The sequence below is a fragment of the Adiantum capillus-veneris genome, chromosome 3 (genome assembly GCF_014529385.1).
Source record: "Adiantum capillus-veneris isolate H3 chromosome 3, ASM1452938v2, whole genome shotgun sequence".
In the NCBI taxonomy this organism is placed as follows: domain Eukaryota; kingdom Viridiplantae; phylum Streptophyta; class Polypodiopsida; order Polypodiales; family Pteridaceae; genus Adiantum; species Adiantum capillus-veneris.
The window spans coordinates 41,802,459-41,828,881 of NC_140933.1; the positions used below are offsets into that span (position 1 = coordinate 41,802,459).

Sequence of the window (26,423 nt, forward strand, 5' to 3'; positions counted from 1 at the left end):
AGGGAGCTGACATGTGTCCCTCATTCCCTTTGTGTAAAGGGAGCTTGTGTGTGTGTGTGTGTGGCTTTCTCTCTCATCCCCTACATGAAGGCTCGCCCCCTCCCAAGTAGGGATTGCAAAGACTTTTTTATACACACACAAAGCATCCAATTCCCTTAAGGTTGACCTTTGGACACAACCTTTGAATTTCGGAACCTTAGCATTTTGGAAGTCTTAATGGGCTGAACCTTAGGTTCTTTTTAGCCCATTGTTTCACATGGCTCTTTTGCAGATGGCCCCCCCTTTGGATCCCTACTGTGGCCGGTCTGCTAGCTTAACCAATATTCTAGCTTTTTCTCCCCTGGCACTTCCCCATATTAAATGATCATTTTAACATGAGAAAATCATTTAGGAGAATTAGATATTGATTATTATGACATTACCTCTCTCTTGAAATCATAGTCGTCCTCGACTATGGTGTAGAGGAGATAAAGCATATTGATGAGTCCTTTGCTTAGCGGGTAGAGGATCCCTATGTTCCCCTACGACATCATTCCACAATGGATGACTAGTCCATTTGGCACTTGAGAGCCTGAGGCTGCCACAAGCATGTCTTCACATTAGTCCTATCCGTCTTCCATAGTAGAGTGACAAGCTCTACTTGGTGTTTGGGAGACGTCGTCTCGGCAAACTTGATCTAAGCATGCATACTACTTCATTTTTGTGCACAATAAAGAAAAAGAGAGTCTTATAAGACAAAAAAAACTTTGTTCATTTTTAACATTTTGTATATTTGCTTACTCTTGGGAAGCATTGTAAGCATTGACAAGGTTTAGGTTATCCTTTAATTGTATGCCTTGCATCCATCTAGCATCTTCAAAAGGATAATTCTTAAACTTAATAAGATATCGTCGGATAGTCTTACCGCCTTTTAATACCTTGTCTTCATGTCGGAGAATGGACTCGGGCTGCAACACCTCCTCTTGGTCCTCGATCTCCGGTGGGTCTTCAATAGTTGGTTCTTGAGGTGGCTCTCCTTTGTAAGGCTTTAATAGGCTCACATGGAAAGCATTGTGTATGAGCCAATGATTGGGCAACTTGAGTTGATAGGCCATCTCATTGATTGGCCTAAGAATCTGGAAGGGACCATAGTACCTTTTTGCTAGTTTAGCATAGTACTTTTGGTGTCCCGTAGGATTCTTGCCCGTTGTGTGCCTTAATCGAGCCTTGGGAAACTTTAATAAGACCCAATAATTTTCTTTAACGGCTTGGGCTCTTCTGTGCTTGTCAGCAGCAGCAGCCTTTTTCCTTTGCGGCGAGATAGAGATAGTATCCCTAATCTTTTGAAAAGATTCTTGTAGGTCTCGGCTATACTCATCTACAGCGAAGACATTCCCATGTACCTTAAGTAGCAAGGGACTTTTTGATCTTCCCTCAATTACCTTGAAAGGTGCTTTTCCCGTGGAAGTATGTACAGTGTTATTGTAAGCATACTCCACTAAGGGTAAGTACTTCTCCCATTGGGATCTTTGATCTACTTCCGTTACATAGGCTTTTAGTAGATCGAGAATTGTTAGGTTAGCTATTTTACTTTGGCCATCCGTTTGTGGATGATAGGCCAAAGAGAAGTTTAGCCTTGTCCCTAAATTCTCAAAGAGACCCTTCTAGAAATTACTGGTCATTCTAGGATCTCTATCCGACACTATGGACATTGGCAAGCCATGGTACTTGAAAATTTGTGAAATGAAGAGGGTTGCCATTTGATGGGCTTTGATAGTCTTTTTGACAGGTATAAAATGAGCTTGTTTATTGAACCTGTCTACTATCGTCCATATTCCCGTATTCCCATGGATAGACTTAGGCAATCCAAAGATAAAATCCATGGATATGCTCTCCCATGGTGAATTAGGGATTGGCAAGGGTTGAAGCAATCCAAGTTGCTTTCCTCTATCAAATTTTGTCTTTTGGCATACCACACATTTAGAAACATACTCTTGTAGGTTCACTTTCATGGTAGGCCAATAGAAATATGTTTCAATTCCCTTTAAGGTAGACTGAATCCCTCTATGCCCCCCATAAGGAGGAGCATGAGATTCATACATCACTTTCTCACGTAGTGAGTTAGTAACGCATAGTCTATTGCCATAGAGAAGATAACCATCTTGTAAAGTAAATGGTTCTTCTTTCTTCCCTAATGCAAGGGCTGAAATCACATCTCTAAAATCGGGATCAATAGCATACTCATCTATCATTGAAGATAGATCATTGTGAGTTGCTATGGAAACCGCATTCACTCTCGGCCGTCTTGAGAGTGCATCAGCTACTTGATTATGCTTGCCAGCAATGTGAGCAATATGAAAATGAAATTGCGAAAGGAAATTTGCCCACCTCATTTTTTTGTTGGAGAGCTTGGTCTGCGTCGTGAAGTACTTAAGACTTTGGTGATCCGCAGAATGAAAGGAGTCCCCAATAAATAGTGGTTCCATGAGTCTAAGGCATGTAGAGCTGCAAGGAGTTCCTTTTCATATATGCCTAAAGCTTGCTCAACAGGGTCGAGCCTTCGACTCTCATAGCCTATGGCGTGCCCTTCTTGGAGCAAAACAGCTCCAAGGCAATCACCACAAGCATCACATTGGACCTCAAATGGTTTTGAGAGATCCGGTAGTGTAAGCACAGGTTGAGAGATAAGCTTTTCTTTGAGCTTTTCGAAAGCATTGTTCTCCTTAGCAGACCATGTATACCTAACGCTTTTCTTTGTTAGGTCATGTAATGGTCCCGCAATTTGTGAGAACTTTTCTATGAAGCGTCTATAGTATGCACACATACCTATAAAGCTTCTTAGTTCATGAAGATTCCTTGGTTTAGGCCATCCTTTTATTACCTCTAGCTTGGATGGATCCATTTGGATGCCATCTTGAGAGATAATGTGACCTAAATACTGAATCTCTTGCAAGAAAAAATCACTTTTCTTTCAATTAACATAAAGTTTATTCTCTCTTAAAACTTGAAATATGACTTGGAGGTGTTGCTTGTGTTCGTCTAATGAATTAGAGTAGATGATAATATCATCAAAGAACACTCCACTGAAGGTTCAAAGAGGCCTGAACAGCTTCTCCATCAAGCGGTTGAATGTGGATGGTGCATTGGTCAAGCCAAAAGGCATGACAATATATTCGTAAAGACCAAATGGGGTGCGAAAGGCGGTCTTTACAATGTCTTGATCAACTACCTTATTTGATCATAGCCACTTTTTAGGTCAATCCTACTGAAGTAGGTCGATCCTTGTAGCTTATCAAATAGGTCTTCTACCCGTGGAACGGGAAACCTTTTCTTGATAGTGATCTTGTTTAGTGCTCTATAGTCGACACACATTCGATTTGTGCCGTCTTTCTTTTGCACTAATAGCACAGGTGAGCAAAATGGAGATGAGCTAGGCGTAACCATGCCCTTCTCAACTAACTCATGCACTTGCCGCATAATCTCCTCTTGTTGAGCTTGAGAAACTCTATAAGGAGGTTTGTTAGGAGGTGAACTTCCTGGAAGAAGTTCAATTGCATGGTCATCATTACCTCTTTTAGGAGGTAGCTCACAAGGGATGTCGTCAATAAAAACATCTTGAAACCCCTTGAGAAAATTGGATAACTCTAATTCCTTTTGGTTGCTTTTATTTTCTTTTGCTAAAGCATTAGGTTCATTTTGAGAATCTTTAACAAAAATCATGTACACGAAAATAGAGCTCTTTATTGACTTGTTGAAAGCTGGTGTATGTACAATGGGGATAGTGTTACCCATTTCCTTAGCATCTATATACATGTCTTTTTCCCTGAACTTAAAGGAGATTCTCCTTTCAGGAAATTTAACATTGGCAGGCATGTGGTCAAACCATGGTGCCCCTAGGATTACATCCTCATGCTTGAGAGGAGAGATAAAGAAGTCCTCTTTGTCCACATAGCCTTGGACATGAAGACTCAATTTCCCGATTAAGGGAGTGACTGAAGCGTCTTGCCCCTTGAAGGCACTATCTGCGGGTAGGACATCTCCCATCTCGTAGGCTTGTATGCCTAGCTTGGTGGCCAACTCTATAGATATAAAATTGTGAGTAGAACCAGGGTCAAAGAGAATAAAGCATCATGTTCTCTTACCTTTCCCCAAGCATGGCATAGAGGAGATCCTTTGTGGTGAGTTTGGTGAGTCTCCTCCTCTTGGATTTCAACCAAGGAAGCTCTAGGAGAATCTTGGCGGTTGTTCTTTTGGGGACAAGCGCGGTACGCATGCCCTTGTTCGCCGCACTTGAAACACCGGTTATCCTTGCGATAACGCTCAAACTCTTCAGGAGAGAGTTTGTTTTTACCTTTGTAAACTCCCTTCTCTTTAGCTTTGTTGGAGTTTCCCTTAGGAGACTTTTCGACATTGTCCTTCCCCTTAGGCTCATTGGAACCCTTGTTTTCCGTGGGCTTATTATTTCTTTTAGCCCCCGTTTGGAAATTGATTCGAGAGGCCACCATAGTATGGTGTATTACTGCCGATATGGTACGTGGCCTTTGGGAGTTGACATACTCCGCCATTTCTTCGGTTAAGCCCACACAAAATTGTTGCTTTTGCTCTCCAAAATCCAACTTTTTGAAGACAGTGGCTTTGAGTTGTAGGTCCCAAAACTTGTCTACATATTTGTGGATGGATTCATAGGAGAGAGCTTTAAGCTTTGCCATTCAGTGAGTACTTTGTCTTTGGCATCGGTGGCCAAAAACTGCTTCATAATGGAAGCTCTTAAAGCTTTCCATGTTCGTGGAGCTTCACTGTTGGCTCGTAGGCTAGACCACCATTGCCTGGCGGACTTTTGAAAGTGCATAGCTACATGGCGTAGCTTAGAGGACTCCGTGAAGCCCTCATCTCCAAACGATGCATCAAACTGTTGGATAAAGGCCAAGACTTTGTTCGTAGCACCAAAGGTACCATCATAGGTAAGGAAAGAGATGCTCTTCCCTCCCTCTTTGAATTTCTTCAGCTTGGACGACCTCTTCCATGCGGCATAGGATTTCCTATGGCCTCTTCTTTTTTATGGTTCAAAGGTTGCACCATCACTTTCTTCAGAAGGTGAAGAATTTGAAGAAGGTGGAGAAGAGGGTGACCTCTTTCTCGCCTTTTTCTTGTCTTGATCTTCATCGTCTTCACCATCACTTTCATAAGAGGAAGAGGATGAAGAAGATGGAGAAGAGGGCGTTCTCTTTCTCGCCTTTTTCTTCTCTTGCTTTTTATCATCCCTCTTTGAATTATGGTGTGGAGAAGAGTGTGATGGTCTTCTCCGCTTTGGTGGTGATGGAGAGCGTTTAGCCCACCGTCTTCGTTGAGCCATCTCCGCCGACGTGGCAGGAGACTCACTTCTTTCTCGTTCCTTCGGTGGAGGCTCTTGAGTTCTCCTTTGGGAAGGAGATGCATCATCAAGAAGTAAATTCTTGAGCCCTTCGTATGGATTCTCTTCTTCTTCCCAAATCGGAGAGAGACCTCTTTTGGGAGTCTCACAAGGAGGCTTCCTAGGTGTTCTCTCGTCATGGTGATGAGCTTGGAGAATCCCGTGAGCACGGAGCTGTCGTTGCCCTTCACTTTGGAGAGATGGATTGCCCATGGCTTGTTGAAGCCTAGAAACAAGATAGTTAACAAGCATCGGAGCATCATTAGTAGCTTGCTCATTAGCAAAATCAAAGTTATCAACATTAATTTCACTCTCTTTACTATTGTCAGCCATTCTAACAACTTTTAGGTGTACTTTGGCACTTCAAGCCCTAGTTGCTACTCCTCTTTACCCCTTTAGAAAAATCACTCAAGCTACTGTACCCGTGGCTCAAATACCATTAATTGCAAGGAATAAAAGAGAGGGTCTTTCAACACCAAAACAACACTGGCTCCTGTCAAGCTTCTAATATCTCAATAGTGGTTAAGCCGTAGGCAAAGCCGTAGGCAAGCCCCGTAGGACTCCACTATTAAGACCATAGCTCTCGACGGTGATGCCCCGTTAATTGCACGAAGGCAGGCGCACTGCAAGGCTAAAAAATCCCTATTCTACTTACTCATAGGCAATTAATAATACCAACCATTTATAGTTGAGGACCTCCCTTCTTGAGCAATAAAAGAGAAACCTTGTGCTCTGATACCAATGTAACATTTAATGGCCTAAAAACTTGTGTGTAGCGGAAATTAGCATGAACATAGTGGGCATTTTATTAGAATAGATTCCTAATGAGAATTACAAGAGTGCTTGGGTGGAGAGAGCAACAAAAAGCATAACACCTAGTTAGATAGCATCCACAATACTTTCAAAAGAGAGAGAAATTAAGCTATTGACAACAGTTGAGGACCGGATTTGCATGGAACCTCTCCAAAAAGCTTTGTATGGTTTCTCCCATCAACAGAGACATTGTACAATACAATTCTTTGTGTTTCTTCAAGACTAGCTAGTGCAATGAAGATGAAAGCTTCATGCACTAAGCAAAACACTTAGCAAACACAACATCAATTATCCCTGGTCTCAGACCCAAGACCTCACACACCTTCAAAGATGGTGAGAGCTAGAAGGGTATGAGAGTAGATTGAGAGGAAGAAGGAGTATCTTACGAGAAAGATGTACATCTCCTCACATAATCACTCATATTAGCATAGCTTAGCTTAGTAATTAGCTTGGTAGAGGAGATGAGCATGCATTGAAGCTTGGCTCTTGGTTGGATTTTCATCCACATGCCAAGAGTGTGTCGATGTAGGCTTCTATATCACAAGCTTGGAGTAGGTGATGAGCTCCCCATTAAAGCTTGGGAAGAGATAGTCTTCTTTACTTCTCACATAGACTGTGTGAGAGTGTGTGTGTGATAATGCCTTGAAAAAATCAGCCCCCTCTCTCTCTTGGGGCGAGCCCTCTTGCTATTTTCTCTTGCTCTACCCTCATTGGACCTCCCTAGGCCAAGCCAATGACTATTAAGCAGCATAAGTGATAGCCTTCTGACATGTGTCCCCCTTTTGTGAGAGCTTTATGTAATTTAATAATTCACTAAACTTTCATTGGACCCCTTTGCCTCCTGGCCAATAGGAATCAGGCAAGCCATTGGGCTGCTGAATGCTCATTGGACCCCTTGGGAGACTGTCCAATAGTCTTCTAGAGGACTTAATTCTCATTGGTTCTTTTATTAAGTGTTTTTAAATTAATTAAACTAGATTTAGTCTAGCCTAATTTTCATTGGTCCACCTCCAAGGCCATCCAATAGGAATTGGGTACACCTTGTGGGCATCTGGCCTAGGGAGCTGACATGTGTCCCTCATTCCCTTTGTGTAAAGGGAGCTTGTGTGTGTGTGTGTGTGTGTGTGTGTGTGTGTGTGTGTGTGTGTGTGTGTGTGTGTGGATTTCTCTCTCATCCCCTACATGCAAGGCTCGCCCCCTCCCAAGTAGGGATTGCAAAGACTTTTTTGTACACACACAAAGCATCCAATTCCCTTAAGGTTGACCTTTGGACACAACCTTTGAATTTTGGAACCTTAGCATTTTGGAAGTCTTAATGGGCTGAACCTTAGGGTCTTTTTGCCCCCCCTTTGGATCCCTATTTTCCCTCCTATGGATCCCTATTGTGGCCGGTCTGCTAGCTTAACCAATATTCTAGCTTTTTCTCCCCTAGCACTTTCCCATATTAAATGATCAGTTTAACATGAGAAAATCATTTAGGAGAATTAGATATTGATTATTATGACAGGACCAAAGGTAAATGTTGTATCAATAGCTAGTCAATGATCTATCCTCTATAATAGATAAGTATGCTATAGATCCAGACTTCAAAGATTCAACTATTTCACTAGGAAAGAAAGAGGAACAATACAATGTGCAAGATAGTTATCTTCTCTATGGCAATAGGTTATGTAAAGCTACTTCCAAGGGAGTAGAGATATACTTTTATTGGCCAACAATAAAGCTATGTACTTTTATTGAACTTATGTACAAATCTCATGTTCCTCCTTATATGGGACATAGAGAGAATCAAGCTACTTTCAAGGGTGTAGAGATGTACTTTTGTAGGCCGACAATGAAGGCAGACATACCGGATTATATTTCCAAATGTATTGTATTTCAAAAACACAAAGTATGATAGAGGGAGCACCTTGGTTTCCATTGCCCATAACTGATTCCTCATGGGAGAGCATATCCATGGATTTCATCTTTGTATTACCAAGATCCATTCATGGAAATACAAAAATATAGACAATAGTAAACCGATTTAGTAAACAAGCACATTTTATACCAGTCAAAAAGTCCATTAAAGCACATCATATGGAAACGCTCTTCATCTCACGGATCTTTAAGTATCATGGCTTACCAACATCCATAGTATAAGAATGACTAGCAAGTTTTGGAAAGGTCTCTTTGAAAATTTGGATATTAAGTTGAATTTCTCCTCGGTCTATGACCCACCAATGGATGGTCAAAGTGAGATAGCAAATTCAACTATTATTGATTCACTTAAAGCCTATGTTGAGAAAGTAGATCAAAGATATCAATGGACAAGTTTTTACCCTTAGTAGAGTATGCGTATAATAACATTGTCTATACTTCCACAGGAAAGGCACCCTTTGAGGTAATTGAAGGAAGATCCAAGCTCCCATTGATAATTAAGACACTTGGGAAGATATTTGTTGCTGATGAGTATAATAGAGACTTTAAAGCATCTTTCAATAAGATTAAGGAGAGTATATCCCTTACGCAATAGAAGCAAAAGGTTGTTGTTCAAAAGCATAGAAGAACCTTGAAATCAAAGAACATAATTGGGTATTGCTTAAGTTTCCCAAAGTATGCCTAAGCCATACTATGAGCAAGAGGACACAAGGATGCCCAAAGGGTCACCAAAGATATTATGCTAAGCTAGCAAAAAGATAGTATGGCCCATTTCAAATATTTAAGTCCATTAATGAATTGGCTTACAAGTTAAGGTTACCAAGCACTTGGATCATTCATAATGCCTTTATTTGAGTTTTAAAACCTTATAAGGGTGAGCGACCCAAAGAACTAGTAATTGAAGAACCGCTTGATTTTGAAGGTCAAGAAGATATATGTGATTGGAGAGCATTCTATGATATGAAGACAATGTTTTAAGAAGTGGTAAGACTATCCGATGATATCTTGTCAAATTTAAGAACTATCATTTTGAAGATGTAAGGTGGATGCAAGACATCCAGTTAAAGGATAATATAAACTTTGTAAATACTTACAATGACTCAAGTCAAAGGTAAGAACCACTTATCAACAAAAATATTTTATAAAAAAATTTGTCTTTTTTTTACTCTAAGATTTCTTTTAAATGTTCAAAATTTTAAGTGTATGCAAACAATGAATCGTGCTTGTGGTAGCTTAGTCTCTCAAGCACCTAGTAGACCTTGTGCTTGTATACTTAGTCAGGTCAAAGGCTTGGGACCGAAGGAAAGAAGTCTATAAACAAGCAGAGATAATTTCTTTTAATTATCTCGATCAAAGGTACAAGTAAAGAGAGGACAAATCTATTTGAGCAACCTTGATCAAAGGTTCACGACAAAGGAGATTAATTAGAGCAATTATAGGAGTCTAAAGATAGAAACTATTTAAGTAGACAAAATTACTCATTAGACTCCAAGTATTAAGTATAAAAATCCTTAGGGTAAATTTTTAACTTACCAGACATAGTTTAAATTTAAGAGGTTTAAATTTAGCAGGTTTGAGACCAGCTTCGTGGTGCCTCCAAAGCATTGTGTCAAGGTTTTTCATAAGAGGTGAAGCTCTAAAGCCCAAGGGTGAGTAAAATTTTTCCCAGAGTCTGTTAGCGGATATGTTCTAGGTCATAGTACCTTTATAGAGCCTCCAAAGGACATTGCAAAGGTCTTGCACATGAGCTAGTAGAATTGAAGGTAAGACTAGGGTTTTTAATTAATTAAATAAGAAAACTAAAGTATAAGGTTATATTAGCCCATCCTTAATTAGAAAGTTGACTCTAGTTGTTCTCTTCTAAGTTTGGCTAGGCCACATGTCCAAAGTAGCTTGCACATTTCTTTATTTGAAGCTAACAAGTGTGTGTGAGTGTGTGGTGTGTACACTTGCCAAGAAAAGTCAAAAGAGAAGGCGGAGCAAGTTGTTCAAGTATAGCAAGGGGAGATACGTGTTTGAGCATACACTTAGTTGCATTTTCAATGTTTACTTGTCATTGGACCATGTGATAGGCATTTTATTTGGGAGAAATTAGCAAGTGTCCAAGAGACTAACGAAAGGGAATCTCTCTCTCTCTCTCTCTCTCTCTCTCTCTCTCATCAAGAGTGACCAAGCAACTCTCTCTCTTGCTCCCTCTCTCATGGATGTGGAATAGATGGTCTCTATGCTCAAGCACTTGGCTATGGATGCAAATCCAAGCAAGTGAGCTTATCTTCTTCTTCATCTTCTCCTCTTTTATTATACTAGCTATGCTTAGAGCCTGCCAATGGAGAAGCATATAAGAAATACTACTTCTTTGCTTAAAAAATACGTATGTTCACCCTCATCTTCCTGTTACCTTGGGATTGTAGAGAAGCTTCATTCACTTGGAAGTTTATTGAAGAATCATGTAGCAAGTGTAATGCATCCATCTCCCAAACTACTTCTTGTCTTGCATCCATCCCGTGCTCAAGATCTTTCTTTTATGCGCTTTTGAACTCTTTTTTTCCTTCCTATGCAATTGTAATAAGTTAATGTAAGTGGTTTTGATGAATCTTCATCAAGTACTCTATAACCCTTTCCATGTCCATAAATTCAGTTGGAAAAGATCCCAAGTCAAGTAATAGGAGCATATATGGTGTTTGTATCTTAACTTGGAGAAATTTTGTAAGAAAGCGCTTTTGTTAGTAGATTTTGAAATGCTCTCATCCCACACTTCAACTCTATATAAAAAAATTGGTGTTACCAATATACATCTTTAGAACTGAACATTTGATGTCTCCCACAGTACATGTGTTCACAAATGCATAGTATGCTCTCTTTCCAACTTCCACCTAATGAATAGTATATTCATGCCACTTGTGATTGGCCGAAACCTAGCCAAGGTTCTTAAACCTTATAACCACTTCAAATGTATCATTGCTATACACAATGTATGGATTCTCCTTATGGTTGGTGATCACAAGCATAACCTTTATTTTGGATTTATTTACAGTCAACCTACTATGCTTTTGTGCATCCTCTAAAGTATATGCTAGAAGCACTACATCATCCACATACAACAAAAGCATGATTATCGCATTGCAAATAGTAACCTCTTAAATGCTTTCTTATTGCATAAAGTCAAGTACTATTTGTTCCATTGGATCAACGCATAGACGAAAGAGAGTTGGTGACAATGGACATCCTTGTTTAACCTTAATAGTGCTTGTAAAAAATTGTGAAACTCCTCTTCCCATGCGTAATTGAAATATCACAGTCTCATAGATTCGAGAAACCGCAAGCATAAACTCAATTGATACTTAATGTCCGGACAAGGATTCTAAGGAGCAAGGCTCAACCTAGGGGGTCAAGGACCTCAGCTAGGGACTCGGTCTCGACCAGTGTGGACTGGAGATCCGAATTATGGCTAAGGCTAAGAGCCAGCCTATATATAGGGTGGTAGGACGGTGGATCCAGCATCTCAGTCTCCTAGGTCTTACACTAGTATCAGAGCTATGGAGGAGGGGGGAGCCTTGCTCCTTGGAATTCTTTCATCCTTTCTATAAATTATTTACATGGAATTGTATCAAAGGCTTTCTTGAAGTCCATAACGCAACAATATAAACGCTTACCTCCAATTGGCTTTTCTCCATGAGAAAACAAAGAGTGACAAGATCGGTGGTGGTTTGACGTTGATAGAAACCCACTTGTCCTTTTGCACGCTTGCCATTCTTTTCAATTCATTCACTCAATTTTATTTCCATCATGCACTGAAATAATTTTTCCATAAAAGATCCAATCATTATAATTCATTAGCTATTTACATTCTTTACATCCCCTTCTTTATGCAAAGGCTTTGCCTAATAACGCTCCCATCACAAGGCACCATGTTGAAGTGCAAGGTCGAACATATTACACATCTAATGATGTGATGACTCTCCCATCTATCTAATCATTTTTGGCATGATACCTTGAAGATTTCCCAGTCTCTACCTTACACCTTTGACATGTTTTATGGTAAAGCATTCCTTAGCACAATTGGATCATGTTTGAGATTTGTCAACCATATCAATATACATTGGCACTCTTTTGAAATTCATAGAAAGAAAACGTCTTTCATCTATGCTGAGATTTTCATGCTTCATGCTGAGTGTTTCTACACATGTAAAGTCAATACATGAAGTCCGATGGTCTAATTCCAAGCTCCATTGGCAAAGTGCAAAATTCTTTATGCGATATACGATGGCTTCAAAGAATAGCATATAGCCAATCACACTATCTCCATTGTGTTTTCTAAATGTAAATACATCAGCTCCACTCCATAAAGACACACACAAAGAGAGAGAGAGAGAGAGATGTGTACGTAAGGTCATTCCAAAAGTTCTCTATTGTACATGGGAGAATAGCGAGGAACAAATACAAGCACAACAAACCTAACCAATGAAACATGCACAACAGAATAACCATCGAAGTTCCCTCTTAGAGGTGATAAGGATCATAAGAACTGGTACCTTGTTTATTTTAACTAAAGCACTGAAAAATGCTAACTAAGGTTACAAACACAACTGCTATGAATTCTCATTGACTACAAGAGCAATTTCTTTGCAATTTACAAACATATATTGTCAAAGACTCGATACACAATTGCTAGGACTGCCCTGAACTACAAGAGCAATTTACATGGGATTCTACTAACCCTCCTCAACTGTAAATTCTGAATATTGAAGTCTAACAATTTCCTCCAACAACAAAATGAAAGATTTTCCATATGGACAAGGAACTTATTGATTATGCCGTTAGATACCAGTAAAACCTCCCTTATGGAATGATTCTCTTGCGCCTCATCTTGTCAACCCAATGTAGTATTGATGTTTCTGTATTGCGGAATCCCAAAAATCCCAATTCCTTGGCTTTGTTTGGATTGAGATTCGCGGGTACAGGTGTATTTAGTGTAAAGTCGACAAACCACCAATTGCCAACGTCATCCAATTTGGTTGGTACCAAATCATGCTCTTCCACCATCACATCCCAAACAGGGCCCTTATCCTTCATCAACTCTTTCATACTAATGGGCTGCCCATTGTAGGGTGCAACCTGAAGCCCAAACTTGCCCGCCAAAAGGTGCCACACGCGCTTGTAGTTGAAAACATCACCATTTGAGATATTAAAGGCTTGATTCTTGCCATTCGGATCAAGGCATGCCCAGACTTCTTGTTCAGCGATAAGCTCCGCATCAGATGCATCCCCAAATTCCTCCCATGTAGCTCTGTTTCCAGGATAGCGGAATGGAAGATCTTCACGCTTGCAAATTGCTGCATACACAGCAAGACTCCCAAGAATATTCATCAAACTCCACGGAGAGAACCCCAAAATAGCATTCGGGCGATGTACCGACCATGTCAAGCCTTCTTTCTTCTTAACAGTCTCAAAGAGAATATCCTCTAGAGTGTAATAGAAATTTGGCACGGGCAAGCGTGTCATATCCTCTTTGAAAGGCGGTTCATGGGTGGGAATCTTCCCTGCCAAAGCAAAAGGCCCAACATAGTGCTTAGCACCAGTTTGCAAGACAATGTGTTGCAATCTGGGCGCATTTGGCAGCAATGCGTCCAGAACATTCTGGAACATTTTGCCGTTGTCCAGGCAATTTCTCTCTTCCGTACTTCTGTTGACCCAGACCACCCAGAAGAGGTGAGTGACATCTCTCAGAGGTGTGATCTTTTCCTGAGTATCAGCCTCATTTAGTACATCACACTGAATATATTCAATCGGAGCATCTGCAAACCACCTTGGCTGAGGCCTACGCGCTACTCCATACACTTTCCATGGACCACCAGGTGCGTCAGACCTGGGTAGAATCTTTGCAAGACTGCCTCCAACAATCCCTGTTATCCCAATTACAAGAGCAACTTTTGGGCGTCCATTACCACGTATCTCACCTTGGCTCTGTAGATCAGTGGTACACATTGAAATGTTGAACATAAAATTCTATCACAACCAAAAGAAAGTTTCAGATCTGCAAAAAAATTCTGATGGCAAATTGACATAGTTAAAACTAGCAATTCCTTGTAGGCTGATCACAACACAAGCATAAATTGCATCTGAGCTTTATATAGTGTGAAAATACAAAAGATATACTGTCCATGACAAATGCAGCGACAGAATCGATCCAATTCTTGTGGGAACCAAACACCTGACATCGCTAAACAAAAGCCTTTCTAACATCTATCTGTATCCCAATTCCTAACATTCTCTGACAAATATACACTGTTATGCTTGTCCATCGTATGAAGATGTATCCACCGTGTCATTAAAACCAGTTTTGAGGGTTTTATGGTCAGACTATACAGAAAGTTTCCAGTGTACAAAGAGTTTGATCACCATCTTGTCTCCGGTGGCATGACTGACATGAGTATAAAAGATCTCTAAAATTCGCACATCAATAGAATTTAGCACAAACAAGTTCTAAGTACGCACCTCATCAAAGCCAATCCTCCCAGTCCACCATGAATACCAGCCGCCCATTTTCTGCAGAGAAATGTAGGGTAAAGGACGTCAAGCCCACGCACATTGTCTAAATTAAACAGGAAAAGAAGGTAGAAGCCAAGCTTACAAAAGCCTTCTTGAGGGTGGGGTTTGAAACCCTAAAAGCTAGAAGCCCGTGAAGCTAAGACAAACATGCATATAAGGCCACGCACGCACAGAACAAACACACAAAAGAACAACGAAGGAGATGCGCCGTTAGCTTACCTTTGAGCAGTCCGTGGTACGATTCTAGGCTTCAAGGATCAGACATACAAGCACACATATAGACAGAGAGGGCTGGATGGAGATAAAAAAGAATGCTGCAGCAGAAGCGAGATTGCAAGCTGCACTTATTACACGTGATGTGGGAAAGGTAGGAGTCTTGGCCTTTGTTTACACCTGGCTTCACAATGCTTCTTTTCTATTTTCTTATTTTGTGGGGGGATTGCCCTCAACAACGGGTAAATCGCGGCCGCTTCATCCTCAGCAACGCGCGGATGTGAAGCCGAGACGTCCAAGGCTCGAGGCGCTTGAGTGATGCAAGGGGAGGCCTAGTATTTTTGCAAGATCATGTTTTCGAGGCGCATGAGTGATGCAAGGGGAGGCCTAGTAATTTTGCAAGATCATGTTTGATCAATGGCATATTTAACCTCCGCCATTGATCCCTTCACTTTGCTTGTGTCATATAACAGCAAGGGCGGATTGCCTCCTACCCTTCATGAAAAATACCCTCATGTCAAGAGGAGGTAGCTTGGTTGGTTGAGTACTCATCCTCTGTGACTCGGGTCATAGTTTGTGCGGCGCATGAGTGATGCAAGGGGAGGCCTAGTATTTTTGCAAGATCATGTTTGATCAATGGCATATTTAACCTCCGCCATTGATCCCTTCACTTTGCTTGTGTCATATAACAGCAAGGGCGGATTGCCTCCTACCCTTCATGAAAAATACCCTCATGTCCAGAGGAGGTAGCTTGGTTGATTGAGTACTCATCCTCTGTGACTCGGGTCATAGTTTGTGCGGCCAAGTGACCCAGATGGCGCTCGGGACATTCTTTGTAACACCGTGAGCTGGCGGTTTGTTCTAGCCAAAAAAAAAAATCCCTTCCTGCATTACTTTATTTCAATGTCTAAAAAACAACCTCAAGAGACATGCAAACTCTTCCCACTCCTAATGTTTCTATTATACAACTAAACAACACTTTTTTTTTTTTGGCAAAACTCACAATGGTGAGTGGATTATATTACCAGATCCAAAAAATTACATATTCTTGCCATGCTTGTGACGAGCGATGACCACTTTAATGGATCCTAGATACATATGCTGATGGGGGAGCCACCCCTTGACCATAGATGATCCCACACATTCACCTTTGCACGTCCGTTAATGCGGCCCAAGGGTCTTGTTCCACTCCTCTGAGTTCCTTTGCTTTCCAATGGCAATGATCATTACCATGTTTCTTGGACTATCTCCGCGAACTTAGCTACCTCCAGGGAGTTCTCAAAGATCCGACCGTTCCTTGTCTTCCAAATGTATTTAAAGTTGCAATATCTGACGATTTGTGTAGCAATGAGCAGTGTATGGCTCTTGAACGTCTTCCCTCCCAAGAAGAGATCGTTCTTGAAGAATCCTATTTTCCAAGTCTTTTGGACCCATTTGCGAATCTTGCCTGCAAGATCGCAAATTGTCGGACACTCCCTGAACCGGTGAGAAAGGTCTTCACAAGCTGTTCTACATTGAGAGCATCTATTTGGACCAATTCCCCTAGCAAGGACCTTCACTCCAATTGGCATGGCTCCCCATAGTACGTTCCATAAGAAGACCTTCATCCTATCCGGCCATTGAGGGCACCATATGTTCTTGACGAATGTCTCCCACCTTGACTTTGGCCAATTTTTTCCCAGTGTTTATTGAGCAGGGAGAACCAATCATGTGATTCCATAAGAGCAAGATACACATCCTTTGTTTGGGGTTTTAGGAAATGTCTTTTCACAGGCCAATGCCAAGCTTTCCATTCGAGCTTGGATTCACAGTCCGACAGATACCATATAGTGAGTTGTTCAAGGGCTCTGTTAATCAGCAATCTTTCTAACCCATTGAGGCTAAACTCAAAAGCCAGTTGATCAGTTCCTTTCCAACAGCCTTTGTTGTAGTCCCACAATAGGCCTATATGCCTAATACCTTTGTTATTGACCTTTCTGGCAACTTCCCTCCAAAAAGAGGACAGAAAGACGTCTCCAGCCTTGGAGAGCCAACAACTAAATGACACGTTTTAAATCAAAGGTACAAAATAAAGGACTCATAGTTGTAAGCTTCAAAATGTTCTAAACTTGGACTTACAATTACTAGGCATAATCATGATAAAGATGGCTTGAACTTTGAAAATAGATCTATGTGTTGCAAGAAATTGCTTAATAACATGTAAATACCAAATTGAGAAGCACAATCCTCTATTTCAACCTTTTTGCATGACAAAAATGATGTAGGGGAAAACAAGCCACTTCCCAAAAATTTAGTGTACAACTCTGATAGATAAATAAAGGGGTTTGCATCAAGGTGCCCATGGCAAAAGAAGCTATCCTCAAAGGTAGCTCCATCCAAAAGTAGCTCCCTGTAGAAGTAAAGCAAAGATAAAAGGCGATCCAAATATATCCACCTCAAACATCTTTATTCTTTAACACTTTTCCAAACATCAAAAATACCATTCCATTCCACCTCTTGAGTTTAAGGAACGATAAGGGACACTCACATGTTACTCAAGAGGGTAGGAGTAACATCTTTGGTAGGTATCCTCGTTATCTCTGTGCAAGTCTCTTATGGAACCCTACCCCCCTCAAGGCACATGTAATGCTTGAGGGCAATTGTATTCTTATCGAGATAGTATAAATTCTCTCAACTCAGAATTGTGAGTATGGCAAAAAAAAAAAAGGAACGAGTTGGGACACTCACATAAAATCATCATTTTGACCTATTCAAGGAGTGTTCGATGATCTGTGGGTTTGGCAAGCAAGATCTGCAAATGTGTCCAAAAAATCTAGAAAATAGGATTCTTTAAGAAGGATCATTTCTTGGGAGGGAAGACGTTTAAGAGCCAAGCACTGCTCATTGCTACACACATCATGAGGTATTGATACTTTAAATACATTTGGACGATAAGAAACAATCGGATCTTTGAGAACTCCTTAGAAGTAGCTAAGTTCACAAAGATAGTCCAAGAAAGCAGGGGCAATGATCATCGCCATTGGAAAGCAAAGGAACTCAGAGGAGTTGAACAGAACCCTTGGCGATGCAATACCGGATGTGCAAAGGTGAACGTCTGGGTTCATCCATGGTTGTGGGGTGGCTCCCCCATCAGCCAATGTATCTATGATCCGTTGAAGGGGCCATGGCTCGTCACGAGCATGGCAGGATTATGTAATTGTTTGGATATATCAATATAATCCCACTCACATTGTGAGTTTTGCAAATAAAAAAAACATCGTTTTGATAATCTAATATTCATATCATCTTTTATGAGGTTTTGTTTTGAAAACCCCAATTTACATGCCACTGTGCTTGCTAGAAGTAGAATCACCACTTGCCATAGCTTTCTAAGATTAGAAAACTATCTTGCTAATTTTTCTTGTGACAAAATATCCTCCATGCCTCTTTCATTAAAAAGCCATTGCAATTACAATGCAAAGCATCTATGAATGCATACACCTCTCCAAAACATGCATCATTATCAATATGTAGCAGCCCATTGTCCTTATTTGGTTGAAGATGGTTCAAGAGTTTTTGAAGCCATCTCTTTGCATTCTCTTCTCTCATGATTGCATCTTTTGCATAATGACATGGACTAAAAAGCGTTGCCCCATGTAACAGTGGAAGATCATGAAAGAAAGCTGTTGACGGCAAGGTCAACAACACCACATAACTCAACAAAGCCTTATTCTTTGAGAGTTATGAAATGCTGCGGATTATGGTCATAAACATCATTTGTAATAAGTACGTAGTCCAGCTGCAGAAGTCGGGGTGCAATGGCACTTCCAGATTGTAAATACAAAGCCATTTGACCCTAAAACTCTATTTTAGGTTTAACCTAAAGTGACCTTAGTATATAAGGTACCTAGGTTATTTTTGTAAAGATAGAACTTTTCTCATAATTATAAGTTTAGCGCTGCCGTCTACTGTGTGTGAGAGAGCAAGAGAGAGTGTGTGAGCTTCATCCTGGCGCTACTCCCTGCTCGTTCATCGCATTGGAGATTCGACTGCACCATCGTGTTAGCCTTGGCAAGAGCTACGCGACAACACCAAGCATTTCTCACGGAATGGAGCAAACGCGCTCGCACATCTACGAGCTACTCGTGGCCGTAAGTATATCAAATGATGTTTGTTTTCTGCTTGCAAGTAGTCATCACAATCGTAGCGACATAAGCTACGCATAGGCACTCATAGATTTCAATTTCGAGCACTTTCGAAATCTGGCTCTGTCTTTATATGCGTTTTTCATAGATGGGTTTAGAGCTAGGATTTTGAGTGTAGAGGCTTAGGGACAGGTGTATCCTATTGAGGGGATGGTGTTTCTTAAGTTTCGTACGATTCTGACATGCTTTGATGAGTTTCCTTCCGTTGTGTGTATGTGGCTAGGTGGTGTAGTTGAGAGCAATTAGATTCTAGATTGTGGTATAGTTGGCCTTCTAGAGTATTGTATGTGTAGGATGGTCTCAGCCTGACAAGCCAAAGATATTTCCTTCGTGTGCCTATCGTGTCATTTGTGTCCTCGATTGACATTATGTTGACCTAGGTTGTGTTGCATGCACTTTATGGGTGGTGTGATTCGCTCCCGCACTTGTTGCCCGCAAGCTTTCTTCCTGGCTATACCTGACTCAATTTGGAGTTGTCTATCAAAAGTTAGGGCAGTTTTAGTGAACTGCACTTGAAACAGCACTCAAAACAGTTTCAGGATCAAGGATTTTTGCTCATTTCTTGACCAAATGTGACCCAACTTTGTTGAAACTTGATCACTAGGCTTACTTTATAGTGCTTAACACTTCTATGAGCTCAGATGTAACTTCTGACGTCTACTTTCGCAATTGAGACATCATACGCGTGCTCAGAATTTGACAAATTTTGGTATGTGAGCTCTCCTTGATGTCCTCTACCCACTGGTATGCTCAGTTTGTGAATTTGACCTTTATTTTGACATGAGACTTTATACACGTATAAAGTCTTTTGTGGCAGAATGAGGTGACTTTTGTTGCAGTGATTCCTTATGACTCAAGCAACTCTCAGCAAGTTTCAGAATTCAATTTGGACATTTTTTGAGCAAGTTAAGACCAATACAAGCCTGAATCTGCAGTTTTCTGTCTTTTGCTCTTTGCAAGCCCAAATGAGTGTATGAACTTTTGGTTAGGGACTTCTTTTATGCTCTAGGACACTGAGGTATACTCAAATGTAGGTTTTGACCCAAATATGGCCTATGAGACTTTATAGGCGTATAAAGTCTACTGGCTCAGAATTCACTTAGATTTCTACCCAAGGTACTCCTTGATGCATACAACAAGAACATGTGATTACAACAAATTTTGGATGTCAAAATTGCTCAAAATCACCTCTTTTTCACCTTTTCAGTTTTGTATCTACAAAATTCTCTTAAAGTGCAAAAGTAGGTGTCCAAATAAGATGAAATTTTGCAAGCAAGCTTAACACATCATTTCCCAACCCCCTATGTGGTCAAAAGTGAAATTTGACTCTCAGATCTAGCCTTGAGACTTCATACGCGTATAAAGTCTATGTGCTCAAAATTGGCCCAAATTTGGTGAGTAAGCTTGTCTTGTTGTGCTTAACACCCTGGTAAGCTCAGATTTCAATTTTGGTCTCTAAAAGTTCCCCTTAGACTTCATACGCGTATGAAGTCTATCTTATTAGAATGAAATGAATTTTACTCCAGAGGTTCCTCACTACACTGGCAACTCACAACAAGTTTCATAATTGAATTTTGACACTTTTTGTGCAAGTTATAGCCAATACAAGCATACACTTGCCTAGATGCGTCTTATGGTCTTTGCAAGCCCAAAAGTGATCCAAATTTGATGAGATTTGGCCTATATGCTTCCTAAATGCTGTAGATCACAAGGGTACACTCAGCTACAACTTTTGACTTTCACATCTGGCCTTGAGACTTCATACGCATATGAAGTGTTTTGGCTCAGAATTTAGTTCTGTTTCTACCAGGGTGACCCTTAATGTGTAGAACAAGAATATGTGCTCACAACAAATTATGGATGTCAAAATTGCTCAAAATCATCAGTTTTTACAAGGAAATCCTCTGAAAGAGTAAAATCCCCTTAACTCTTAGTCTATAAGTCCAAATGACATGAAATTTGGTGTATGTGCTCAACACAACATGCAGAAGATGGGTATAATGTCAAAAGTTTAAAATTCCTGCCAAAATCATCCTTGAGATATCGTACGCGTATGATGTCTACTGATGAATTTTTGGACAGAACTCATTCACAGGCATCCCCAAGCCTCTAGCATTAATTTTCAAGAACTTCTACCAATTTCCATGCAAAGAAATGCTTAAAATCTCAATTTTCTCTTTTTTCGCTTCAGACACTCCGTCTTTTGTCTTTTGGGTATCAAGAGCTGGTCAAAACTCAAGTTTCAGTGTATACAAACGGTAAACCCCCCTTTTGAACACTCTGGTGCAGTCAAATTTTTGAAATTTGGTCTCCAGATGGGCCTTGAGACTTCATACGCGTATAAAGTCTAAGTTTACAGAATTACAAATTTTCAGCCTTTTATATGCTCAGCATCAATTAGCCATGCAAAAATGTCAATAGAACTTTTTTTATTGCATTTTTTCCTCAAAAGCACACTTTTTAGTGATTTTGAATGCAACCAAGCACTTTAGCAAATAAATCAATGATGAATAGATCTAGATCAAAATCAGATCACTTACCTAAAGCTACTCCTACAAATCATATGGGATTTTGCATCTATGAGTAGAAAAACGCTTCAATGCCACACGCGGACTAGCAAACGCTTTTATCACCTCACAAAACACTTGACCACCACAACAACTCTAATCTACAAATCCTAACTAAATTTACCTAGTTGCAGATCCTCGGCAAGACACACGCTTCCTGGCTATTCACTTGATCTTAGAATAACCTCTTCCGGATCCACTTAAGAAAAATGCTTTCTTTAGCCAAAACTAAAGCTAGCAACCATCACACGAGTGTTAGTAGGAAACCTACCTAAGTCCTTGTGTCCCCGGCAACGGCGCCAATGTTGCTAGAGCAAATCACACCACCCATAAAGTGCATGCAACACAACCTAGATCAACATAATGTCAATCGAGGACACAGATGACACGATAGGCACACAGAGGAAATCTCTTTAGCTTGTTAGGATGAGACCATCCTACACATATAACACTCTGGAAGTCCAACTAAACCACAATCTAGAATCTAACTACTCTCAACTACACCACCTAGCCACATACACACAACGGAAGGAAACTCATCAAATCATGTTGGAATCATACGAAACTTAAGAAACACCATCCCCTCAATAGGATACACTGTCCCTAAGCCTCTACACTCAAAATCCTAGCTCTAAACCCATTTGCGAAAAACGCGTATAAAGACAGAGCCGGATTTTGGAAGTGCTCGAAACTGAAATCTATGAGTACCTATGCGTAGCTTATGTTGCTACGATTCTAAGGACTACTTGCAAGCAGGAAACAGACATCGTTTGATATACTTACGGCCACGAGTAGCTCGTAGATGTGCGAGCGTGTTTGCTCCGTTCCGCGAGTAATGCTTGGTGTTGTCACGTAGATCTTGCCAAGGCTAACGCGATGGTGCATTCAAATCTCCAATGCGATGAACGAGCGGGGAGTAGCTCCAGGATGAAGCTTACTCTCTCTCTCTCCTCTCTCACACACACTAGACAACAGTGCTAAACTTATGATTATGATAAAAGTTCTATCTTTACAAAAATGACCTAGGTACCTTATATACTAAGGTCACCTTAGGTTAAAACCTAAAATAGAGTTTGAGGGTCAAATGGCTTTGTATTTACAATCTGGAAGTGTCATTGCACCTCGGCTTCTGCAGTTGGACTACCTACTTATTACAAATGATGTTTATGACCATAATCCGCAGCATTCCATAACTCTCAAAGAATAAGGCTTTGTTGAGTTATGTCGTGTTGTTGACCTTGCCGTCAACAGAAGCGTTTAAATTAGTTTGAAGTTTGAACATAAATATTGTTTGCCAAAGATTGATAACTTTCCAAAGATCCATAAATACGTGGCCTCAATTGCCTACAACTTCTACCTCATTATCATCACACTTCTTTATTTTTGGAAGAAATTTGGAAGCACAAGTTATGGCAATGTATCAGACCATCCTAGTCAGACATCTCCAAATAACCTTCAAAGGAGCTTGCCAAGAACTTAGAGAGAAACATTGTATCTCTCTTTTTGAAGTGCTGACTTTTTTATTGCACCAAAACCGTGCATCAGGCGAGCACTCAAGGCCATCCTTTGCCTTCAGATACCGTCAAGGGCGCTTAGTGGGGGTTGAACCCACCACCTTTGGTGATGCATGTACAACCCTCTTCTAGCTAAACTAGCCCCCTTGGGTAGAGAAACATTGTATCTTGAGCAAAACGTCCCTCTCATAAGTAAGAGCGCTTTAGCTTATTGATGGCAACATCAATTGTAGTACCCATACATGTTAAATCAACATTCTCCTTTTGCATTTCCAAGCTCAAGTCATTCAAAACACCAAGCACATATGTAAACAAAATTGCACACTATAAATCCTTGCCTTATTGTACCTTGATTAAGCATACCAAGCACATAGGCAAGCACATATGTAAACAAAATTGCACACTAAAAATCCATGCCTTATTGTACCTTGATTAAACACCTCTTGTTTCCGCAAAGAGGGCACACCGGGCATTAACTCCACAACTCTTTGCAATACTTGACCATGAGACAACCATCAAAATCCATGGATTAGTAAAACATAATGTGCATCAATCTTCATAAGATTCAAGAGATTCATCAACTCATTGTTTCTCTTAAAGGAATTGTTGACCCAAAAATAAACCTTATTTGCAAGCTAGAAGCCAGAGGCTTTGGGCTTTGGACCCAAATGTGTGCGATTGTTTGCACGCTCGGGGAAGGAAGATACTCTAAGCTTCTCTTCAACAACAAGATAGTGGGAGAGTTTGAAAAGTGTTCGATCAAGCAAGGCTGCTCCCTTGCCTCGTTGCTTTTTGCAATTGGCTCTCACCCTCTGAAGACCGCACTCTAGGAGAGAGCGAGGAAAGGGGAAATTAAAGGTCTATCACTCCCTAGAGGAAAACATTTGCTTAATAATTTGTTTGCAGACAACTCTTTGCTCTTTCCTAAAGCCAACTGAGAAATGCTAAGAAGAGCCCTCGAGATTGTTCAATAGTTTGCTTCTGCTTCTGGCTCAATGTGCAGTATTGAGAAATCAAGATTAGAAAGCCGCTTGTTTGACCCCACGGAATGGTTAGTGGAAGTTATAAGCAAAGGCACTGTGTTCAAGCACTTGGGCGCTCCTCTTGGGGTGAGCATTGATGGGGGCTTTTCACAAGCCAAGCTCCCATACCCCTCTTCTCTCGTCCCCACCCCATGAAAACCCCCTCTTAGGGAGGGAGTGATAAAAGGCATTGGAAAAAGTAAGAAAAAAATAAAGTATGATTATGTAAATATATAAGAAAGGTAAAATAGGCCACCTCATGCTTGCGGGGTAGCCCATCCCCACCTTGCCTCCTTTTTCTTCACTGTTGCCCCGCCGGGTGTCCCTTTTCCTCTCCTCCACTCAAAAGGTCAACCCCCTCTCTCTTCCCCTTGTCCTTTCTCCTTTCTCTCTCCCCTCAAGCTACCCCACCTCTCACCAATAATGCATTATAACTCACCAATAATGCACCCTAACTCACATGCAACTTACCCTATCTTCCAAAATAGTATACCCCACCCCCCCTTTCTCTCTCCTATCATATCCCATGACCCAAATACCCCCCCCTCTCTCTAAAGGGTGCCATGTCTCTTGTATTGTAGCTAAATAACCTCCCCCACACTCACACACACTCAGTTTCACTGAAAAAAGGTGCCCACAGACCCATCCCCACCCGGTGGTTACCTGATTTTTCTTGAGTTCACACACATCTGCACACAGATTCACCTCTGAACACACTCCCCTCTCTCCCCTCTTGTAATTACTTTATTCTCCATGTCACCTCTCACTTTTTTTCATCAACCCATCTCTCTCTCTTAGTCTCTCTCTCATGAGACTGCTATTCTGGCACATATACACACAGCCAGACAAGTGGGGTCCACAGTCACATGGCCTATGTAGATAATGATTTCTTCATTTCTAAATTCTAGAATTTCTTCCCCCTCCTCCCCGATATAAAGAGGGGTCACCATCACACTAAACACACACACCATCACCAAAGAGTACACTATGCATTGTGTGTGCCTAGTGCGCACACACACACCCACACCATCACCATCACCGAAATCACCATGCTCGTCTTGAGCATGACCTCTACACCCTTGGGCTATGGAAGATGAAGGGAAACTAAATGAAGGATGATGGCCATAACCCTCGTGCGAGTCTTCGCCATCAACTCCCACCTATCCACCATGTGCTCTACCACGCTCTCCCTTCTCATTCCCCTACCCTATGCTCCCCATTTCATCGCCTTATTCTCTAAATAAAGCTTGAGGTTTTGTGAGTATGTTTTCTTGCAATGTTTTGCCCATGTGAGGTGTGCGGAATCGCCACCTAGTCTTGTGTTTGGAGTGAGCTTGTGTATGTGTGAAGGGTGTGCGGATTCGCCATCCTTTTGTGGTGCCTAAGTACTAAGCCGCTATACCCCCTCCCTCACTCTCTCTCTCTCTCTCTCTCTCTCTCTCTCTCTCTCTCTCTCTCACTCTCACTTGATCTCATTCCCTTTCCTCTTCATCATTACTCCCAAGCATCCATCTCTCTTGGATGAAAACTTTGTTATGGTGGTGTGTTGTTTGCGTCCTAGCCGTTGAAGCTAGGTGGTGCCCCCTGTTTGCTTTACCATGACAGGCTCGAGGCGCGCCATTCGGTCCCCGGTGTTTTAGAGGCCGTTGGGGTTCGGGGTTCGCTTTGCTCTCGTCATTTGGTGCCCCCACTGAGGATCTTTTCATGAAACCCTTCAGTTTACAAGACTGAAACCCCTAAACTATTGTGAATGGATGAATGGCTAGCAGGATTTGCTAATTGGACAACAGAAGAAGAAGAGATCCAAGCACAACTAAACGAACTCCGCATCTCCATCGAAGCTCGAGTGCTAGGCGTAATGGTAATCGATTTGCAGTGGGAGAGTCAACCAACACGCCAAACCCAGTGGATATACATAGGCCAAGTGCCAAGAAGAAGAAGGAGAAGGTCGAAACCATGTCCGCAACCTACAACCAACCCACAACAACAAAATGGAAGGAGCTCTACACAATAGAGAATCAACACTATTCTACTTTGAGAATCGGGTAACTCAAGTCACCGAGGTAATTATCACAGTCAGTTTTCAAGTCGCACCTGATGCTACAGCACAGATAACGGAATCATTGGCTCACACTCTCACTAGAGAAACTAGGGATCTACTGAGTTTGTTTCAGGAAAGAACACCACCCTCTCCCACAAGCTTGGACAGTGACTAAGCACCTCTAAGCTTCACATGAATCAGTACAACCTAC

The 26,423-nt window shown here is 41.2% G+C and overlaps 1 protein-coding gene across 2 annotated transcripts; it reads right to left on the reverse strand.

Moving 5' to 3' along the window:
• Nucleotides 1-12,696: 12,696 nt before the first annotated feature.
• LOC147460804 ((S)-8-oxocitronellyl enol synthase ISY1-like) lies at nt 12,697-15,085 on the reverse strand. 2 transcript variants are annotated; one of them, XM_086508504.1, is made up of 3 exons: nt 14,891-15,085; nt 14,618-14,668; nt 12,697-14,086 (listed from the first exon to the last, which is right to left on the reverse strand). In XM_086508504.1, the coding sequence occupies exons 2-3, from the start codon at nt 14,663-14,665 to the stop codon at nt 12,962-12,964; spliced, it is 1,173 nt and encodes a 390-aa protein (XP_086364630.1). In that variant the 5' UTR covers nt 14,666-14,668; nt 14,891-15,085; the 3' UTR covers nt 12,697-12,961. The 2 variants fall into 2 exon arrangements, with proteins under 2 accessions (XP_086364630.1, XP_086364631.1); XM_086508505.1 differs by lacking the exon at nt 14,891-15,085 and adding an exon at nt 14,754-14,838.
• Between the last annotated feature and the right edge of the window lie 11,338 nt (nt 15,086-26,423).